This window comes from Nerophis ophidion, linkage group LG05 (genome assembly GCF_033978795.1).
Source record: "Nerophis ophidion isolate RoL-2023_Sa linkage group LG05, RoL_Noph_v1.0, whole genome shotgun sequence".
Lineage (NCBI taxonomy): Eukaryota > Metazoa > Chordata > Actinopteri > Syngnathiformes > Syngnathidae > Nerophis > Nerophis ophidion.
Genome location: NC_084615.1, coordinates 3,770,760 through 3,780,364, shown reverse-complemented (window position 1 = coordinate 3,780,364; position 9,605 = coordinate 3,770,760). Strand labels below are relative to the sequence as shown.

Below are 9,605 nucleotides of genomic sequence, written 5' to 3'. Positions count from 1 at the left end.
GCATGTCTTTGGAAGTGGGAGGAAGCCGGAGTATCCGGAGGGAATCCACGCATTCACGGGGAGAACATGCAAACTCCATACAGAAAGATCCCGAGCCTGGGATTGAACCCTGACTACTCAGGACCTTTGTATTGTGAGGCAGACGTACTAACCCCTCTGACCCCGTGTGGAACTTATCAATCAATGTTTATTTATATAGCCCTAAATCACCAATCCATCCATCCATTTCCTACCGCTTATTCCCTTAGAGTCGCCGGTGCGTATCTCAGCTACAATCGGGCGGAAGGCGGGATACTCCCTGGACAAGTCGCCACCTCATCACAGGGCCAACACAGATCGTGTTGCCAATCAACCTATCCCCAGGTGCATGTCTTTGGAGGTGGGAGGAAACCGGAGTATCCGGAGGGAACCCACGCATTCACGGGGAGAACATGCAAACTCCATACAGAAAGATCCCGAGCCCGGGATTGAACCCTGACTACTCAGGACCTTCGTATTGTGAGGCAGACGTACTAACCCCTCTTCACCCGTGTGGAACTTATTATCAATCAATGTTTATTTATATAGCCCTAAATCACCAATCCATCCATCCATTTCCTACCGCTTATTCCCTTAGGGTCGCTGGTGCCTATCTCAGCTACGATCGGGCGGAAGGCGGAGTACACCCTGGACAAGTCGCCCCCTCATCACAGGGCCAACTCAGATCGTGTTGCCAATCAACCTATCCCCAAGTGCATGTCTTTGGAGGTGGGAGGAAACCGGAGTATCCGGAGGGAACCCACGCAGTCACGGGGAGAACATGCAAACTCCACACAGAAAGATCCCGAGCCCGGGATTGAACCCTGACTACTCAGGACCTTCGTATTGTGAGGCAGACGTACTAACCCCTCTTCCCCCGTGTGGAACTTATTATCAATCAATGTTTATTTATATAGCCCTAAATCACCAATCCATCCATCCATTTCCTACCGCTTATTCCCTTAGGGTCGCTGGTGCCTATCTCAGCTACAATTGGGCGGAAGGCGGAGTACACCCTGGACAAGTCACCACCTCATCACAGGGCCAACTCAGATCGTGTTGCCAATCAACCTATCCCCAAGTGCATGTCTTTGGAGGTGGGAGGAAGCCGGAGTATCCGGTGAGTTGCTTGGTTGGTAGAGTGGCCGTGCCAGCAACTTGAGGGTTGCAGGTTCGATTCCCGCTTCCGCCATCCTAGTCACTGCCGTTGTGTCCTTGGGCAAGACACTTGACCCACCTGCTCCCAGTGCCACCCACACTGGTTTAAATGTAACTTAGATATTGGGTTTCACTATGTAAAGCGCTTTGAGTCACTAGAGAAAAGCGCTATATAAATATAATTCACTTCACATGCAAACTCCACACAGGATTGAACCCTGACTACGCAGGACCCTCGTATTGTGAGGCAGACGTACTAACCCCTCTTCCCCCGTGAAGCCCCAGGGTGGAACTTATCAATCAATGTTTATTTATATATCCCTAAATCACCAATCCATCCATCCATTTCCTACCGCTTATTCCCTTAGGGTCGCTGGTGCCTATCTCGGCTACAATCGGGCGGAAGGCGGAGTACACCCTGGACAAGTCGCCACCTCATCACAGGGCCAACTCAGATCGTGTTGCCAATCAACCTATCCCCAAGTGCATGTCTTTGGAGGTGGGAGGAAGCCGGAGTATCCGGTGGGTTGCTCGGTTGGTAGAGTGGCCGTGCCAGCAACTTGAGGGTTGCAGGTTCGATTCCCGCTTCCGCCATCCTAGTCACTGCCGTTGTGTCCTTGGACAAGACACTTTACCCACCTGCTCCCAGTGCCACCCACACTGGTTTAAATGTAACTTAGATATTGGGTTTCACTATGTAAAGCGCTTTGAGTCACTAGAGAAAAGCGCTATATAAATATAATTCACTTCACATGCAAACTCCACACAGGATTGAACCCTGACTACGCAGGACCTTCGTATTGTGAGGCAGACGTACTAACCCCTCTTCCCCCGTGAAGCCCCAGAGTGGAACTTATTATCACTCAATGTTTATTTATATATCCCTAAATCACCAATCCATCCATCCATTTCCTACCGCTTATTCCCTTAGGGTCGCTGGTACCTATCTCAGCTACAATCGGGCGGAAGGCGGCGTACACCCTGGACAAGTCGCCACCTCATCGCAGGGCCAACACAGATAGACAGACAACATTCACACACTAGGGCCAATTTAGTGTTGCCAATCAACCTATCCCCAGGTGCATGTCTTTGGAAGTGGGAGGAAGCCGGAGTACCCGGAGGGAATCCACGCAGTCACGGGGAGAACATGCAAACTCCACACAGAATGATCCCGGGCCCGGGATTGAACCCTGACTACTAAGGACCTTCGTATTGTGAGGCAGACGCACTAACCCCGCTGCCACCGTGAATCCCACAATGGACTTTATTGTCATATTTGCATATAACGATATTAAGAACTCCAATTTAAGGTGCGGTAGAAAAAAAACAATGCACCTGGGGATAGGTTGATTGGCAACACTACATTGGCCCTAGTGTGTGAATGTTGTCTGTTAGGGGTGTGGGGAAAAATCGATTCGAATACGAATCGAATATGTTGTGCGAATCAGAATCGATTCTCTTTTTTTTTTTTTAATCAATTTAAAAAAAAAAAAAAAAATCCAACAAAACAATACACAGCAATATCAATCAATCAATGTTTACTTATATAGCCCTAAATCACTAGTGTCTCAAAGGGCTGCACAAACCACTACCACATCCTCGGTAGGCCCACATAAGGGCAAGGAAAACTCACCCAGTGGGACGTCGGTGACAATGATGACTATGAGAACCTTGGAGAGGAGGAAAGAATGCTTAAAGTCACATCTTAAGTGCACAGGAAGCCAGTGGAGGTGAGCCAGTATAGGTATATATGTATGTATATATGTATATAAAGGTATATACAGTATAGGTATATATGTATGTATATATAGGTATATACAGTACAGGCGTAATGTGATGAAACTTTCTTGTTCTTGTCAAAAGTCTAGCAGCCGCATAACATAACAATGCAATCCAATTCCAAAACCAAACCTGACCCAGCAACACTCAGAACTGCAATAAACAGAGCAATTGAGAGAAGACACAAACACGACACAGAACAAAGCAAAAGTAGTGAAACAAAAATGAATATTATCAACAACAGTATCAATATTAGTTATAATTTCAGCATAGCAGTGATTAAAAATCCCTCACTGACATTATCATTAGACATTTATAAAAATAAAAAAGAACAATAGTGTCACAGTGGCTTACACTTGCATGGCATCTCATAAGCTGGACAACACACTGTGTCCAATGTTTTCACAAAGATAAAATAAGTCATATTTTTGGTTTGTTTAAGTTAAAACAAATTTACATTATTGCAATCAGTTGTTAAAACATTGTCCTTTACATTTATAAAAGCTTTTTACAAAAATCTATTACTCTGCTAGCATGTCAGTAGACTGGGGTAGATCCTGCTGAAATCTATGTATTGAATGAATACAGAATCGTTTTGAATTGGAAAAATATCGTTTTTGAATTGAGAATGGAATAGAAAAAAAATCGATATATTATCTAATCGTGACCCCAAGAATTGATATTGAATCAAATCCTGGGACACCCAAAGATTCGCAACCCTACTGTCTGTCAATCTGTGTTGGCCCTGCGATGAAGAGCGACTTGTCCAGGGTGTACCCCGCCTTCCGCCCGATTGTAGCTGGGATAGGCACCAGCGCCCCCCGTGACCCCAAAGGGGTATTGTGAGGCAGACGTACTAACCCCTCTTCCACCGTGAAGCCCCAGAGTGGAACTTATCAATCAATCAATGTTTATTTATATAGCCCTAAATCACCAATGTCTCAAAGGGCTGCATAAACCACAAGGACACCCTTGGTAGAGCCCACATAAGGGCAAGGAAAACTCGCCCCAGTGGGACGTCGGTGACAGTGACAATGATGACTATGAGAAACCTTGGAGAGGACCGCATATGCGGCAACCCCCCCCCCCCCCCCCCCCCCCCCCCCAGGGGACCGAAAGCAATGGATGTCGAGCGGGTCTAATAGGATACTGTTAAAGTTCAATCCATAGTGGATCCAACACAACCGTGAGAGTCCAGTCCAAAGTGGATTTAACACAGTAGCGAGAGTCCCGTCCATAGTGGAGCCAACAGGAAACCATCCCAAGCGGAGGCGGATCAGCAGCGCAGATACATCTCACGTTGTATTAGCGTGAGATGCAAAAAAAAGACAAACATGCACAGACCGTCAGTTTTAGATTGAGCTTTATTTTTCCCCATTATATTTCTTTTCAGATGTACTCTACTTGAGAGTGAACAGTGTCTGAGGCAGGAGCCACGTATTGCATAAACATACTTTATTTCAGTAGATACCAAAACACAAAGACAATGCCAATGCCTGTGCAATAAAAAATGCATCATTGGACTAGGATCATTTGGGAAAGAGTGTTGCGTCTCAGATGCACCTTGGCACAATCCATATACATATATATTTTAAATATTAACCAGGGCAGTGTGGTGCAATGCTGCGGTGTAATTGCCGTGTAAACAAAATTCGGATAATGGACAATTTTACTCATTCCAAAACGATCACACAATAATGTGCGACACATGACAAGAACTGTCAATGAAAAGGGAACATAAAAAAAAGACACGCATGCAGCACCTACATTTAGTAGAATTTTACACAGAAAGGAACAAAACCAAAATGTTCTTTTAAATTGCCTTCATATTAATAACTTCACAAAGTAATTACAACTAATATTCCAGCAGTGTCTCACAATTACTATAGAAAAATAAGTAAAATTTAGCCAAAGAAATCTTCTGGAAACTTTTGAGATTGTCCACAATATCCTTTTTTTTTTCTTTTTTTTTTTTTTTTAAGTGTGCCTTCTTGTTCATCAAAACATCTATACTGGATGTTGCTCACAATGCTTCATGCAAGCTAAAGAGATGAGTCTCTACTAAATCCAGTTCTCACTTTTCTTTGTACTTTACACTGTAAAATGTCACTAAGAAGAGGTTAAGCAAGGATTGCAGCAGTGAAATTCCTCAGACTCAGTAGCAGCCATCTTTCCAGGATTCATCTGAGATTCTAGCCATACCCAAAGACCTGTTAATAAAACATAAGCTCTTTATTGCCTTTGTTCACAAGACTAGCAAACTATTCTTTATGAGAACTCAATAGTGCAACGGTGTTACTGTGATGAACTGTAGGGGTGTCAAAAAAAAAGGTTTGGAATTAATAGCGGTTTGAAAAAATAAAAAATATTTTAAAAAATACATTTTTTTGTTAGCCCGCCCCAAAATCATATTGTTGTTTTAGATCCCCATATATCTGCTGTACAGATTTACTTTAGAAAAAGGAAAGTGTGGGGTACTTTTCTTCTTGCCTTATTTGTATTTGACTTTATTAAATGTTTGAGTAGAACTTTATTAAACAAAAACAGTATTCTTTTAAATAAAATAGAAATTTATCAGAGCTCTTTATTTCATGACGCAATGTAGTAAACCATAGAACTGTCACCCAATGTTATTAAAAAAGTATTGCTTTTGAACCAATCATCGATTATGAATTGAATCATTTCCACCCCAACAATCGAATCGAATCATGCCCAAAGATTCATAACCCTATTGCACTGACCAATACAGGGAGTTTCTCTGAGTAAGAAATACAGAATGACAGTTAATAGTCACTAGGAATGTAAGTAAATATCCATATTATTATAGCACTCACCTTCTGGCAGGCTGTGATAGTTTACTTCTGGTGGATGCTGTTGGCGTAGACTGTCCTCGGCCCATCGTGGCTCGCCCTGTCCCAGTGGAGGTTCTCCCTGGCATGTAGGCGCCGCCGTTAACAGCGCCAGTAACCTGGACCCTGCGGGCCCCAGTTCCAGTAGGCGTTTGAATAACAGGCAGGCCTCTGGAAGGCTGACGAGATGCCATGGAACCCACGGGAGTAACAGCTTTCACTGGAGCCCGAATAGAGAGAGGAGACTGGCCGTTGCCACGCAGGCGACTATTGACCATACCTTTGGTAAACAACAAAGATGGCGCTAGTCAGAGCTGTTTTGATGACACTCGAAGAAACTCAAAAGGTTACAAACAAACACTGTCTGGCACAAGAGAGAAAACGGGGAAAAGGAAGGAAGGAGAGCAAAATGTCAGAAGTGTTGCGCAACAGACAATGGCGACATCATTAGAAACATCTGCACAAACCAACACGTTTCAAAAATACAAAGAAACACAACTTTATAAAACAAATATATATAATTCTGAGTTTTAATGAACACACATTACCATTGTTGGTAAAGAACTTCATGGCATTAGGAATTATTAGGTGCAGCTTCACACTACATTTACTATTACTGTTGCATTTGGAACTTCCTGACATTTTGTAAGGACAGCATTTTATGTACAGTAGCTCTACTATTGAATACTTTTTTGTTTTGTAATGTGGACCTAATAGTGTCTGGAAGGGAAGAATGCCATTTAAGCTGACTGGTGCACACACACTTAAAAGGGGAACATTATCACCAGACCTATGTAAGCGTCAATATATACCTTGATGTTGCAGATAAAAAGACCATATGTTTTTTCAACCGATTTCCAAACTCTAAAAGGGTGAATTTGGCGATTTAAACGCCTTTCTAGTGATAGCCTGTCGGAGCGATGACGTCACAAGGTGAAGCGGATCCACCATTTTCTCAATTTCATTACACGCACCAAATCAAATCAGTTTTTTCGACCGTTTTCCCGTACCTTGGAGACATCATGCCTCGTCGGTGTGTTGTCGGAGGGTGTAACAACACGAACAGAGACGGATTCAAGTAGCCACAGCGGCCAAAAGATGCGAAAGTCCCTCGTTTGTTCCGCACACTTTACCGACGACAGCTATGCTACGACAGAGATGGCAAGAATGTGTGGATATCCTGCGACACTCTAAGCAGATGCATTTCCAACGTGCATGAATGCACAAAGGTGAGTTTTGTTGAAGTTATTGACTTATGTGGCGTGTGCTAATCAGACATATTTGGTCACGGCATGACTGCAAGCTAATCAATACTAACATGCTATTTAGGCCACCTGTATGTACATATTGCATCATTATGCCTCATCTGTAGCTATATTTGAGCTTTCCCTCCACCCACATTTAATGCCAAACAAACACATACCAATCGTTGGTTAGAAGGCGATCGCCAAATTCGTCCGCGCTTCCTCCCGTGCCGCTGTCTGTCGTGTCAGTTTCGCTTGTATACGGTTCAAAGCGATATGGCTCAATAGATTCAGTTTCTTCTTCAATTTAGTTTTCGCTATCTGCCTCCACACTCCATCCGTTTCAATACATGCGTAATCTGTTCAATCGCTTGCGCCGCTGAAATCTGAGTCTGAATCAGAGCTACTATGTTATACCTTTCTGTGCTATCCGCCATGTTTGTTTCCGGTGGCTTCACGCAGTGACGTCACAGGACAATAGACGGGTGGATATATCGATGGTGTAAATCAGGCACGTTGAAACCGTTTTTCGGGATATGGCGTGATGGGTAAAATTTAGAGAAAACTTTTGAAAAATAAAATAAGCCACTGTGAACTGATTTTTATTGGTTTTAACCCTTCAGAAATAGTGATAATGTTCCCCTTTAAGTCCTCCAAACAGCTTTTGCAGCTCTGAGACCACAAGATCCTTCTTGCTTACCAAAAATAGGTGCCATTAATAAATATAGTTGCATAAGGCTTTTATAAAATACCATATTTATTAATAAAGCCCTTTAAAAACAACCACAGTTGTAAAAAAGAGGGCTGGACACCACAAGCAAGTAAACACAAAAAAAAGCAGAAAAGTACAGGCAAAGGACATACTAAAATACATATTTAAAACTCACAATTTTTTTTAAATAACAAAATATATATATATATATATATATATATATATATATATATATATATATATATATATATATAAAGAGCACACCGTATTTCCTTGAATTGCCACCGGAGCGCTAATTAATTTAAAACCTCTTTTAGCTCCTGAGCTTACCAAAGGCATGCGCTAATTATTTTCAAACCTCTTCTCACTCCGGCACTTACCAAAGGCATGCAGTAAAATTTGAGTGTGATGTAAGCTTGGACCTTAAATCCTACTGAATAGCTCTTAATCTTCTTCCCTTTATGCGATTTCAAATTACCGGTATTGAAATCAGCCGCCTCCATTTTGAAAATGATGACAGGGGAAGTGTCACTCGTGAAGTCACGAGTTTGACCAGGCGGTGATACTAAGCACGCGCTAATTATTTTGCGAAGCGAGTTTGACCCGGCAGTAATTCAAGGCAGGCGCCTACTATATTCCCTGTGGCAATTCAAGGAAATACGGTTAACAACTTATCTTAAGAGCAATTTGTTGGATAAAAGGCAGTTAAAAAGTTAAAAACAGTTTAAACAGTTGTAAGTCTCATGCTGGGTTAAAAGCCAGTAAATAAAAACGGGTTTTAAGAAGGGTCTTAAAAGTACAGACACATGCAAATGTCTAACACTAACTCAGACAATCGGAACAGAATTATAAGAGGTAGTGGGGTGGTGTCATGGAAGCAACATTGCTCAGGTATACCAGGCAGATGTCATTCTATGAGAGGAGAGGGTTCAGGCGGAGAGGGTGGGGTTACCTGAGGTGGGGGAGGGGGTCAGGTGGGACATGCGGTTGCCAGAGCTCTGGAGGTTAGCCTCCATGCTGCGGCTGTTTCTGACTGCTTCCAGGGATCGTAGGCTGGTGCGGGGAGCCAGATTAGGCATGCTGTGCCTCAACTCTTCTGGAACCACATGTAGACAACACATTTAGCAAACCGGATGTGAATTGAGCGTGACAGGAACAAGTGTACAATTACATAAAAGATTCTTGCCTACCCTCGCTTTTGGCAAATTTGAGGAGTTCTGCACTAGGCCCCTGTAGAGAGCGTCTAGGTGTTCTTGTGCGAGGAGCCCCGAGTCTGCTGCTATGCTCCTGACCATGGTTGGAGGTGGAGGGCGACAGGCATCGAGGTGACCCCAAGGGCGAGGGAGTGAAGCGGCGACGTTGCTGGGGAATGGGGCTGAATTCTTCTTCTTCATCTTCCAGGCTGTAGTTGTCGAATTCTTGGTCGCTGTAGGTGCCGCCTCGGCGAAGGGATTGCAAGGACGTTGTGGAGCTACGGCGTGATGCAGACGCTGAGCTGGAAGCGTAATCCTGCCTCAGGCCTGACATTATGAATAGGCAATATCGGATTTAAAAAAGCTCATACACAAATGCCTATTGTTAACATCTCCCAACTTACTCTCTTCTTGTAGGCGAGCCATGATCTGGACATCAGTAAGATCCTGCAGTTTATAACCCATGGAGATAGAGTCGTCCGAAGTACTGAGTTCACTGTCTACAGAGGACTGAGAGCTCAAAGCTGAAGGCCCACCTGAAACACCTGTCGAGTGGGATGATGGTTTACAAAAAGCATGTTAGTGCTACCCATATTTTTGAAGTCACTTCAGTGTTTCCACAAGCTTTACAGTTCACACCCGTTTGCATGTC

The 9,605-nt window shown here is 43.5% G+C and overlaps 1 protein-coding gene across 2 annotated transcripts in view; it reads right to left on the bottom strand.

The window, feature by feature from the left end:
* Window positions 1-4,301: 4,301 nt before the first annotated feature.
* Window positions 4,302-9,605, bottom strand: part of zgc:66447 (SLAIN motif-containing protein-like) — a 28,314-nt gene continuing 23,010 nt past the window's right edge. The window contains exons 5-9 of one of the 2 annotated variants that reach the window (XM_061899742.1): window positions 9,358-9,498; window positions 8,951-9,280; window positions 8,713-8,856; window positions 5,790-6,084; window positions 4,302-5,165 (exon numbers count right to left, since the gene is read on the bottom strand). In XM_061899742.1, the coding sequence (XP_061755726.1) occupies window positions 5,111-5,165; window positions 5,790-6,084; window positions 8,713-8,856; window positions 8,951-9,280; window positions 9,358-9,498 (965 nt within the window). In that variant the 3' untranslated portion in view covers window positions 4,302-5,110. The remainder of the gene's footprint in view (window positions 5,166-5,789; window positions 6,085-8,712; window positions 8,857-8,950; window positions 9,281-9,357; window positions 9,499-9,605) is intronic. The other variant, XM_061899743.1, reaches the window with a different exon arrangement.